Raw genomic sequence first — 13,077 nt, 5'->3', positions numbered from 1 at the left:
ATAATTAATTCCTGACTTGTGCTAAATCTTCATTCCTAGGGAATATCTGAAAACAGCCCTGTTTTCCCTATCATTTGTATCTATTTTAAGAGGCAAAGGTAAGGCAGTTTTGCTGTTTAAAAACATGAACCATATAAGGCTGAGCTAGTCTGTGATAACAAACCGGTCCTGAAATCTCAATGGCTTTAACACATAGGGTTAATGTCTCTCTCAGATTCAGTTCATTTGGGGGGACCCCATTTGAAGGGTTCCTTTCCCAGCTCAGACATCCCAATATAAACCCTTGTATTTTGTAGCGCTGCCTCTGGGACACGTGGTTTCCTGATTATTGTGGGAGGAGCAGAGGGGTACCTGTGTGGGGTACTGTGAAATGGGTACATAAGAAGCTTATTTTCAGTAGTATTTATTGTGCTGAAAGGCATTTATGTACAATATATTTCACAGTTTAAGGGAAAAAAAACTTTCATAGTTAAGAACTGGGCTAATAATAAGAGTAACATAGTTACCTGAGACATATTTTTTGCCAGTTGGTTTAAGTCTATCTGGCTAAAGGCTGCAGTTTCATCATTTTCAGTAAGAGAAGATAATCCAGATCCTGGAACCAGCCCTTTCTTAATAAAAGATCGTACAAAATGACTAATGAAAAAAAAAAGAACAAGTTCTGTTAATCTCTTGTTTAAAGCTACTAATAAATAACTGCAGTTTTTATTGAGATATAAGTGACATACAACATTATTATTAGTTTCAGGTATACAACATAACAATCAGTATTTGTATACATAGCAAAATGGTAATCACAACTCTAAGAAATGTACATCACCACACGTACTTACAATTTTTTCCCCTTGTTATAAGAACTTTTAAGGCCTATTATCTTAGTAATTTTCAAATATATAACAGCATTATTAACTATGGCTTCCTGGTGACTCAGCAGTAGAGTCCACTGGGTCGATGCAGGAGACATGGGTTCAATCCCTAAGTTGGGAAGATCCCCTGGAGGAGGAAATGACAACCTTCTCCAATATTCTTGCCTGGGAAATCCCATGGACAGAGGAGCCTGGAAGGCTCCAAGGGGTTGCAAGAGTCAGACATGACTTAGCGACTAAAGCACCATCATTATTAACTAGGGTTACCATGCTACACATTGCATTCCCAGGACTTATTTATTTTAAAACTGGAAGTTTGTATCTTTTGATTTCCTTCACCCATTTTATCCACCCTGACCCCCTGCCTCCGGCAGCCACCAGTCTGTTCTCCTGTATCTACGAGTTTGTTTATTTGCTTAGATACCACATTTAACACCACATATACCACATATATGGTATTTGTCTTCCTCGTCTGCCTAATTTCACTTGACACGATGTCCTAAAGATCCATCTATATTGTCACAAATAGCAAGATTTCCTTCTTTTCTCAGTAATTGAATAATATCTCTTTGTATTAACGTTTTGTCAACAATAGAAAGTTCTGATTTTATTCATTTTATCAATCTCCTTCTTCCACAACCAACAGTATTTTTTTTTTTTTGCTTTGTGTTAAAAACATGTAATTGCTTTCTATACTACTGAAGCACTAGTCTCTGCCAGTCACCGCAACGCTGTAAAACTTTTCTGGAACACGGTTTATTTCAAAGTTATGGTGGTCATCTTTGTTGATGAGCAGAACACACAGGAATCTTACATTTGGAATTGATTTAATTAAGTATCAGAGCAATGTATCAGTGAAATAGGAATTGGAGTAAAACATTTAATTATGGGTGTGTGATATTTATAGAAGCTACCCAAGTACACAGTATTTTCTTTCAGGTTATTACTGACATGACCCCCAAATCAACACTGCCAAAGCTAGAAGTTAATGGGTACACTATGAGAGCATCACTGATTCAATGAACATGAACTTGGGCCAACTCTGGGAGATGGTGAGGGACGGGGAGGCCAGTGTGCTGCAGTCCATGAGGTTGCAGAGGTGGACACGACTTAGCAACTGGACAACAACAGTAATCTATTTGTTACAGTACTAATATTTTAGGTATGTCTGTTTCAAAGGTAAAATTAATTTTCATGTATATAGAACTTCCTTTACTTTTGGATTTTTCCTTGCTAGTGTTTGGTAAACCTTGCGGTACCTCAAGCTTTAGCTTTTTGTCTCAGATTTACCTGAAACTGCCACTAGAGGGTAGCACAAACACTTGTGAAGCTCTGATTCTTGCAAACAGGGCCAGGAGCCAGGAACAGGCAAACCAGGCCTAAGGCTGCTACGACAGTGTTCCAAGGAAGAGGAGTTGTGTAGCAATCACACTCCAGGGCTCATCAAAAACAGACCAACCGACCAGCTTTCTCTTATGCTGACCTGAGAACTCTGACTAGCAGTCAGGGAGGATGAAATGCCATTCACACATATTTTTGCTTTTGTCTAGGCCAGGTACAATGGATATACAAGGAAAGCTGAAACAGGTTCAAGGAGTGAATACGTTAACTGAATCCAATCACGTGTTGAAGTCACCTAGACCTGGGTTACAGAATTTCATCCACTATAATTAGGTAAAAAAACTGAAAGAAGGAATAAGAAAATCAAGTAAAGGAGTCACATGGGAAGTTCATGTTATGAAACCAACACTTTTGTGGTCCCTCTTAGCATAGAGATTGTAGACGTCCGTGTGTGAAACTTTGAATCCTGAAAAAATTAGTCCTGATGGTCTGCAACTCCGGTTCATACAATCCACAAAATATTTGAGTAGTATGCAATCTCAATGAGCTAACAGATAATCAAAAACTATTTGGAATGATAAAATTATCATCTTAGTGGGTAACACTAACTATAAAATTAAGTAGAAAGATTACAAGGTTTACTATTTTTATGTTTAAGAAAATTCTGTCTCTACGTGGTATTTTGTGTTTGCAAGAGATGAAAAAGATGTAGGATGTTGCATAATCTAACAAATCAGGTCATAAAATACAGTTTTATATTTAATTTTAGGTTTGTAATGAAGTTATGGAGGCTTCCCTGGTGGTTCAGCAGTAAAGAATCCACCTGCGATGCAGGAGACTCAGGTTCGATCCTTGGGTCAGGAAGGTCCTCTGGAGAAGGGAATGGCTACCCACTCCAGTATTCTTGCCTGGAGAATCCCATGGACAGAGGAGCCTGGTGGACTACAGTCCATGGGATTGCAAAAGGTCAGACATGACTGAGAGTTATAGGTATAAGAGAATTTTTGGTTTGTAAAATCTAATAGTTCAGGTCAGTTGCTCAGCCGTGTCTGACTCTTTGTGACCCCATGGGCCGCAGCATGCCAGGCCTCCCTGTCCATCACCAACTCCTGGAGTTTACCCAAGCTCATGTCCATCGAGTTGGTGATGCCATCCAACCATCTCATCCTCTGTCATCCCCTTCTCCTTCTGCCTTCAATCTTTCCCAGCATCAGGGTCTTTTCAAATGAGTCAGCTCTTTGCATCAGGTGGCTAAAGTATTGGAGTTTCAGCTTCAACATCAGTCCTTCCAATGAACACCCAGGACTGATCTTCTTTAGGATGGACTGGTTGGATCTCCTTGCAGTCCAAGGGACTCTCAAGGGTCTTCTCCAACACCACAGTTCAAAAGCATCAATTCTTATGCATAGGAAAAATCAAGGTTCCCCAGAAACGTCATTTTGATTATTTGTATTTTTAATGATGATTTATTTAATTGGTAAGGGATTTCCCTGGTGGTTCAGACAGTAAGGAATCTGCCTGCAATGAGGGAGACATGGATTCAATCCCTGGGTCAGGAAGATTTCCTGGAAAAGGGAATGGCAACCCACTCTAGTATTCTTTCATGGAGAACTCCATGAACAGAGGGGCCTGGCAGACTACAGCACATGGGGTCACAAAGAGTGGAACATGACTGAGTGACTAACATTTTCTTCTTTTTCATATAATTGGTAAGAGTTTATTTATTCTTTTTAGCTTTTAAAGCACTTAAAGAAAAATAAAATATGCCACTGTTGTAAATGCAATTTAAAATGTTTAAATAAATTCAGCTAACTTTTAAAACTTATTTAAAACTTTTATAGAAATTAATAACTTATTTATAAGATTTTTTATAAGTTAAAATGAAAGTTTGAGGAAAACTAGATTTGCAAATATAACAGAACAAATCTTTCAAACCAAAGTAGCAGCAAATTGATTTTTCTGTTTATAAGCTTCACGTGGCTAACTATGTCTACTTTGCAGCCTAGCAGTCCCTCCTCACTTACTTTTCAGTGTTTAATCGCTGATGGCACAGAACTGCAGGAGCCTTAAAAGTAAAAGATTTCAATAATATTTTTAATATTTTCAACTTAACTAGAATCCAGAAATGGTAGATTAACTGGCTATGATGCAAACAGGCTCTAGAAGTAGGAAAATACAATGAATAGACTTCTAATCTAAATTCTGACTGCTTTTATTCATCAGTTTATACTCTTATCATGGATTTTAATATATCCAAGGGAAGAATAAACCATATCTAGTGGTAATTGTATTCATGACATATATAAGCCATTTGTATGTATATATACAAGCCATTCAAAAATTTTAATGGTTTAAAAAATTAGAAAAAGTACACACATCATAAATGTAAAACTTGATGAAAACCTACCAAGTAAACATGGCCATATCACCATTATTCAGATCGAGAGACATTTTCAGGCCCCAGAAACCCTGCCAGGTGTCCTTGCCCATTACAGCCAACACTCTTCCCCACAGGTAACTTCCCGACTATTGATTTCCAGCACCATATATTGCTTTGTTTTTCTTTTTAATATCTGTATTAGTAAAATAATTTTTAAAAGACCATATACATTTTGTACCAGATTTCTTTGGTCTAATATTTTTGTATGTGACATTTATCCATGCTGATTTTTGTTGCAGTATTTCTTTCACTTTTATATCTATATATTATCACATTATATGTCTTGAGTTTTACTATGATATCCAGCTGCAGTTTTCTCTGTATTTACATTACATGAGTTTTCTTAGAAATTCCTGAATCTCGATTATTTTTCTTTAACTTCCGGGATAATTTTCCCATTATATTTTTATTTCGTGATTATTCCCCAAACTTTATCCTGTACTTCTAGGACCCATATATAAGTATGTTGATCTTTATCAACTTGTCTTATAAGTCTTTTACTGTACTTTCCTTCATTTTTTTCTTTTTGGTTTTAGTCTCTGAACATCAGTCTGGATATTGTCTTTTGACCTGTTTTTCATTTTTCAACTTATCTTTTTCTTTGTTTTACCTAATCTGTGATTAAACACATTCATTGAATTCTAAATATCAGTTATTCTGTCTTCCTTGGTTCTAGAACCCCATTTTTTTAAACCATTTTACATACTATTGAATATTATTTATTTTTATTTTTTACAACTTTATTGAGGGATTATTGAAGTACAGTTAACTGCACAAAGAATAAATTTGATAATCCTTGATATATGTATGTATCCATGTGTTAGTTATCAATTGCTTCATAACGAATCACCACACTTTTAATGGTAAAATCATATCACCCACTACTCCTTTTCATTTCTGCTATCTGTAGACTTCATTTTCACCACGATGAACTTCCCAGGTGGCACTAGTGATAAAGACTCTGCCTGCCAATTCAGAAGATGCAAGCGATGCAGATTCAATCCCTGGGTGGAGAAGAGCCTCTGGAGTAGGAAATGGCAACCTGCTCCAGCTCCAGTATTCTTGCCTGGAAGATTCCAAGGACAGAGGAGCCTGGCAGGCTGCAGTTCACAGGTTCACAAAGAGTCAGACACAACTGAGTGACTGAGAACATAAACATGAACTCATTAAAAACATTAGACCCAGGATCATAGGTTTTATTTCTATCCCTATTGTCACATTCAAATATTAGTAAATTTGAATTCTTCCTTTCCTTCTTTCTTTTCCTTCTTCATTGTCTTTGCTATTATATTTAGTTAGCTCTTTTTGTTTGTTTCCTTCTGAGAGTGACACACTTCATCTTCCAGGTATTTCTGACAATTTGATCTTGTGGTTTAATTTACCAGGTAATAATTAAAAGTATTTCCCAATGCTAATGTTTAAAGTAAAACAAAATACTGTGTTGTTCTCAAACAGACACCAAAGCTGTAAAGCCTCACATACTTAGGCCTTATTTTAACCAATTCAAAATTTATCTTAAATGTTTACTACTGTGAAATAGAACCTAAATTTTTGTTTTCCTATAATCACTGCGTTTATACAAACTTTAATACATTTGCCACCAAACCATACATTTTTAACTACACAAATCACAGAATACTTCATCAGTTAACAAGAGGTATTCATGGGAAAGACCATTAAATACTTACGTTTCTGTTGGAATTGTAAATGGAGTCATTCTGTAATTCAAAAATGGACTTGAAATCTCAAGAAATTGGTCAGGCTTCTTTATTACTATTTCTAAAAAGAGAAAGGTAGTGTTCTACACTTGTTAAAAGAAATATTCAAGATTATATGTAGAATTTAACATTTAATGCAATACTGATTAGATTATATATTTACTCAGCAGATTTCAATAGATTTAAATAGAAATATATGTGATACATAAAGTATTGTACTAAAGAAGCTTTATAGATCCTGCCAATTTGAGATTTCTTTAGACTTCCTTCAGTTGCTTTCCAGATTTACAACATGAAACAATGAAATCTCAAGGGAGAAAATCAGTCATGTCTTCTAGAGTTATTACTGTACTTGGCATTTACTGCTATTTCAAGTACACGAAAGACTTTCTATAGAAGTCTTTTACTAAAAAACGTTTTCTTTTGGTTAACCTCTAACAACACAATTGCTCAAGACATGAAAAAAAGTGGGCTAAATACATGAAGTTAGTAGTAGAAGAACAGAAAATGTAACAAGTTAAGGTCAGAAGTAGAAAAGAAAGCAATAGGTCAAGAAAGAAGTTATGGGTATTCCTAAAGGTGACACAGAAGTAACTTCTCAATAGCTAAGGCACACAGCCCATGCACTAATATGGTGAACACTGAATTAAACATTAGGCATGATTATCTTAACAAAAGCTCCTATAGCAGTGGAAAAGATGCCCATAGGATGACAAGAAATGAGAATATGATACAGTGCATATGACTTTTCTGTGCTTGTTCTGTGATCATCTCTAAATTGATATCTTTCTCTGTTCCCTGTTAATTTTCACTTGAAATACTACACCCAGTAGAGAGAGGAAAAACAGTGATGTGGTAAGCCTCGTAGTGGAAGATCTCAGTTCTGGAATCCCATCAAGCCTGAGGTTTTCTTCCACAGCTTACAACAGAGACACGGAGTCATACAATAGTCAGTATCAAAATCAGAAAATAGCTGTATGTTTAATATTTTTCCTTTCCTTCATCTATTTCTGATGTTCTGAAAGAAGAACTGTTTTAAGTGTGGCTCTATGCATTTAGGGTTTCCCAGGTGGTAAAGAATTCTTTCCCAGGTGGTAAAGAATCCACCTGCCATCGGAGGAGATGCAGCAGACAGTTTGGATCCCTGAGTCAAGAAAATCCCCTGGAGGAGGAATTGGCAACCCACGCCAGCATTCTTGCCTGGGAACTCCCGTGGACAGAGGAGCCTGGCGGGCTACAGTCCATGGGGTCACAAAGAGTAAGGCACAACAGAGCACAACAACCTATGTGTTTAATTAAAATATAGCTTTCAATTATATTAAAATATACCAAGATTTTTTTCTCTCAAGCATCATGTGAATTCTGATCTTTGGAAAAACGAAAGTGGACAGGAAGGAAAGAGAGAGGGAGAAAGCTGGAAAGTTCCTGGAATCAAAATCAACAGTTGGCACCGGAGTGGCATCAACAGCATGTTGCAGAAACGCAAGGAATGTAAGGAAATAGCTGAAATAATAGAAGCAGGTGGGAGAGAGGCAGACAAGGCAAGTTTAAAAAAGAGAAAAATGAGCTGACCGTTTCTCCTTTACATCTAAGCCAGATATTTCTTTAATTTTTGTTCTTTTCTGGCGAGGATAAAACATGTTGTGCTAGAAAATTTTTGCCACCAGCTATATGGGTTGTATCAACATAGGCAGAAAGCAAATGTGAGGAAAATTACATGGTTAACAGTTGTGATTTATATCTTAAAAACATGTGAATTATGGTTGGAAGTAGGAGGCAAGGAACAGGTAAATACTCCAATCTCTGTGGCTATTGTAGTTTTAGGATCCTGAGTACCACTGAGACTGATGTATTATTCTGTGGCTGAGATACAGTTCTTTTGTCCCATGCACTGAAGGATCAGTAGTACTTGAATTGGTAACAGGAACACAGCAAGCACCATCATTAAGAGTATAAGACATGGTTCACGGGACCAACCACTTAAAGCTTATTTACATGCTTCTTAGGGATGCCTTTAATAAATTGACACGAGGTATGTTCTCTGTGCCTTTGTTTTCATTGTTTGTTCAAGCACAGGCCTACTGCAATAACTTCTAGAATGTGATGACCTGTTACTAGATGAATACAATTAGAAGATAATGAGATACTGGAAAAGAAAAAGGAAGAAAATGAGAAAGCAAGGAAATGAACACAAAAAGAGATAACAAAAAAGATAATTTAAGCTTTTTGGAATAGGAAATATATATATATATATATACATATACACACACACACATATATATAAACCACAGCACTCCAATTCTTTATCATCTTTCACTAAAAGCTGCAAGTGTAAATTAGCTACAGAAAGGCCATATGCTTACTTTGAATCAACATAAACAAACTGAGCTATTCCGTTAGGCCGTAACTTTTTAAGTTTTAGGTTTTGCTTTCTAATCCCCTCTGCTCATGATTTTTCATTTATGGTCTTGCTCATTTCTTCTTGCGCCATGTTGGTCTCTCTTCCATTCAAACATGGTGCTCACAGAAGGAGTGTAAATGAAGACATAGAGAAATGGTTAAAGGAATAAAAAATTAGACTTGGATTATAAGGAATTTAGAAATAAAAGGCAAGAATAAGAACCAGGTGGGAACAGACTCCTTAGCATATTCTCAGCCTGTGTGAACCTATGTATTTCCGAGCATAACTGCCGTTCATTGGCTACAGGACAATATTGACAGGGGCCAGCCCAGGCAGAAGTCCTACTCCTATAGCAGTTTCAAATAGAATTCAGTCAATTCAAAGATGATGTCCTACTGGGCACCACAGAATGATCCCCATGTTTGAAATTCACACCAGTGGGTTAACATATACGCTATTTAACTTTCTGAATTATTTGCTCAAACCACTTTCCATCACAGTTATAATCATAGTGCCATCACCCAAAGAATAGCCTTTATTTATCTGGTCAGGTTAGATGTGAACACCAAACTAATCAGAAGTCATCCTTTCAGACATAAAATTAGATGAAGGTTTTAAGTGTATGGTTGGATTGTTTTCTTGATGTATCTCTCGCATTACAAATAGAACTATTAGAACTTCACAGAGAGAAATGTTGATTGGATTTTTGGACAATATGAACCATACCTTGAGCTTCATCTGTTATAACAGCTTCTTTTTTTTGACGAAAGAGTTTCCAGGGAGGTACAGGAGGTGGTTTTGGTGGTGCTATAAGGGGGCAGGATCTAGTTCTTGTGACCAGCACAGGATGGCTACAGATATGGGAAAGCCCATATTCTCTAAGCTTCTCAGCAGAATCAGCCTAAAAAGTGGAAGGCAGGGTTAAAAGGATTCTTGTATTTGCTTTATGCATTTAAGACAACACTTTTCATCATTATAGAAATATTATCACCACTATTCTAGCGAGGTATAGTGGTAATATTTCTGCATGCTTTAGCGTAAGCACTAGGACTTCCCCGGTAGCTCAGATGGTAGAGAATCTGCCTGCAATGCAGGAGATCCAGCTTCGATCCCTGGGTCAGGAAGGTTCCCTGGAGAAGGAAATGGCAATCCACTCCAGAATTCTTGCCTGGAGAATCCCATGGACAGAGGAGCCTGGCGGGCTACAGTCCATGGAGTTGCAAAGAGTCAGACACAACTAAATTACTAACACACACACATAGTGTAAACACTATTACTCTCTGTATTTCTTCCAATCTTTTAGGGTATCTGAGGCTCCTTTCTTTATTTACAAAATGATGGACTAGAACTAGAAGTCAGTTTTCAGTTCTAAGATTTTAAGATTCTATGACATTGCAGAAGTCTCAGAATATCAGTTTTGGTCCAAAACTAATTAACTATTACTTTTGCTGGGCATCCCTGGAGTCTCAGATGGTAAAGAATCTGCCTGTAATGTAGGAGATCCAGGTTCAGTCCCTGGGGTGGGAAGATCCCCTGGAGAAGGAAATGGCTACCCATTCCAGTATTCTTGCCTGGAAAACTCTACGGACAGAGGAGCCTGGTGGGCTACAGTCCATATGGGGTAACAAAGAGTTGGACACAACTGAGCGACTAACACTCTTTAAAGATTTGATACAAGTACTTAACATATAAAGTCTTTGTCAGTTTTTTTGTTAAATTAAGCACCAGCAATTGCTTGATAGTTTTCAAAAAACCCCCACTGCCCTTAGTGTGTTGGGTCCTTGAGGGTAAACAGTTGCCTTGTCTATAGTTTATGTCCTCAGGCTTCCCTACACAAAATCCCCATGATCACTCCTGACAAAGGAGGCATTCACAGAAGGGCAGATGGTCCAGGCAAATCCAAATCAAGTCATTGGAAGAAATTCAAGTCATTGTAGAAATTCAGCTACTGACTTATGGCTGAAAGATGCCATAAGAAATCAAAAGATATGTGAAGGTTAAAGTAACATACCCTGTAGTCAAATTCTGATATTCATGGTCTAAATGCTGACACATTTAAAGTAAAATAAAACATTAACTACATTAAAGTCAGTTTTGCCAATATCTGTTTTTCTTCTTAGTGATTTTCTATCATTGATTTCTATGCAAATAGCAGTGTTTGAAAATGAAAATTTACAAAGTAGTCATTTGAATTAGGATCAGAAGCTCAACCTACTAGCCTATTGGAAATTATTGCCTCAGCTAGAACATGTATTATTAAGTTCAGTAGAGTCATTTAAAATCATTATAAATATATGTAATAAAGAGAAAAGTCGCTTCAGTGTTTTAAATTTTTTTTAAAAAGCACTAATTTAAGGAGAGAAAATTGTCATACCCCTTTTATCCCATCTATATGTTGGCAATTCATTGAAAAAATCCAGAAACCTCTGAAATTATGCTTTAATAATTCAAGGTCAACTCTTTGCGACCCTTTGGACTGTAGCCTGCCAGGCTTCTTTGTCTGTTGAATTTCCCAGGCAAGAATACTGGAGTGGGTTACCATTTTCCCCCTCCAGGGGATCTTCCTGACCCAGGGATTGAACTGGCATCTCTTGTATCTCCTTAATTGCAGGCAGATTCTTTACCCACTGAGCCACCGGGGAAGCCCTAAGTAGTATTTATAAGTTGAATAATTTCTGGATAGTTCATACATTTGCTCTACATATCTCAGTTCCTTCTTATAATTGCAACCAAAATTGTAGTCCATTTGCTTTCTCTTTTGAACAGTGGAACACCAGAAAACAAAATTATTCAATGCATTCAGAAAATGTAAGATATAGTATTAAATAATTATGTATGGTATTTTCATCTATTGTATTATTTAAATAATTCACAGAAGTATTAGCTTGATGTAAAGTATGTAACCCAGTTTCTCATACTTCATTTTGTTTTCAACATACTACACAATACTTCTGCATAAGGTAAAGTAATGCTTAATGATTGTCATAGTTTGATATTGAAAAACTGTGTTCAAGGGTCCCAAGTTTCCTTATATCAGAATTAGGGACAGAGAGTAATTTAAAATAGTGAAACATTCTAGTGAAATACTTAATAGGCCTCTTCGGGAAATATTTTTGAATAATTCATGTTTTTGTTGTTGTTTAATCACTAAGTTGTATCTGGCTATTTGCAACCCCATGTACTGTAACCTGCCAGGTTCCTCTGTCCATGGGATTTCCCAGGCAAGAGTACTGGAATGGGTTGCCATTTCCTTTTCCAGGGGAATCTTCCTGACCCAGGGATTGAACCAGCATCTCCTGCACTGGCAGGCAGATTCTTTACCACTGAGTCACAGGGAAGCCCAAACGTAAGACAAATCAGAAGTTTCCTTGCCCATAACACTCTTTCACTCCCTTACTCATTCCACCTCAGATATCCTAAAAGTAAGGGTTTGAGAAGGTAGACGAGGCTTTTTTAGAACTCCCAGTTAACCCATTTAAATAAAACAAAAATAATAAATAAACAAAACTAAAATTTAGAAGACCCAGAAGTAATGAGATGGGGGGATAAGGTAGGGTAATTTGTGACACTGTCTCTTTCCAAGTTTTGCTTTGTTTTCTGGCATTCTTTACCAGTTCCTCACATAACGGTAAAGTGTTGATTTTATTTTACATGTTGGTCTTGTTGTCTTTGGGGCAAGAATTTTTTGCTATGTACTCCATTTAATAAAATTCCATTAGAAAAAATTTTCTTCTGTAGATTTATCTTCAAAACATGATATCATCTTTATATTTGAATTTCTACCAAGAGACCCTGCTTATCCTAATAGCTAATGTAAAAGAATCAGCAGGAGACTGTAATGTTGGAGGCAGTTCATTACAGCTTGGAAGCTCATTTCATTACTATTACAGACACTGGGCCAATTCCTGAACCACTGGACCCTGTAAGACACTTCAACCCCCACAGGGAGGATTTATAACACCCTGCATGTCCAGGCTCCCTCCCCCACCTCACACTGCCTCTAAAACTTCTTTTGCAATCTGTTCAAACTCTAGTAGTCCCTCGAACCCAGTGGGTTATCCTTCACCTCCAAACTTTCCAACATAAACTCCCTTCTGCTTCACACATATGCGTTTTCCTACTTTCCAGGCTAACTTTAAAGCCACTGCTTAAACAATTTTCTTTTTTTTCCTTTGGGAAGACTTCCCTCAGTTCAGCTCAGCTGCTCAGTCATGTCTGAGTCTGCGACCCCATGGACTGCAGCACACCAGGCTTCCCTGTCCATCACCAACTTCGAGCACTTGCTCAAACCCATGTCCATAGAGTCTGTGA

At 37.1% G+C, this 13,077-nt stretch overlaps 1 protein-coding gene across 1 annotated transcript in view; it reads right to left on the bottom strand.

Annotated features, from left to right (window-relative positions):
* Positions 1-13,077, bottom strand: part of ADGB (androglobin) — a 206,616-nt gene that overhangs the window by 123,946 nt on the left and 69,593 nt on the right. The window contains exons 11-13 of the mRNA XM_043457333.1: positions 9,493-9,667; positions 6,336-6,426; positions 507-636 (exon numbers count right to left, since the gene is read on the bottom strand). Coding sequence (XP_043313268.1) covers positions 507-636; positions 6,336-6,426; positions 9,493-9,667 — 396 coding nt within the window. The remainder of the gene's footprint in view (positions 1-506; positions 637-6,335; positions 6,427-9,492; positions 9,668-13,077) is intronic.

The sequence above is a fragment of the Cervus canadensis genome, chromosome 33 (genome assembly GCF_019320065.1).
Source record: "Cervus canadensis isolate Bull #8, Minnesota chromosome 33, ASM1932006v1, whole genome shotgun sequence".
NCBI lineage: Eukaryota > Metazoa > Chordata > Mammalia > Artiodactyla > Cervidae > Cervus > Cervus canadensis.
This window is presented reverse-complemented; position numbering and strand designations above follow the sequence as displayed.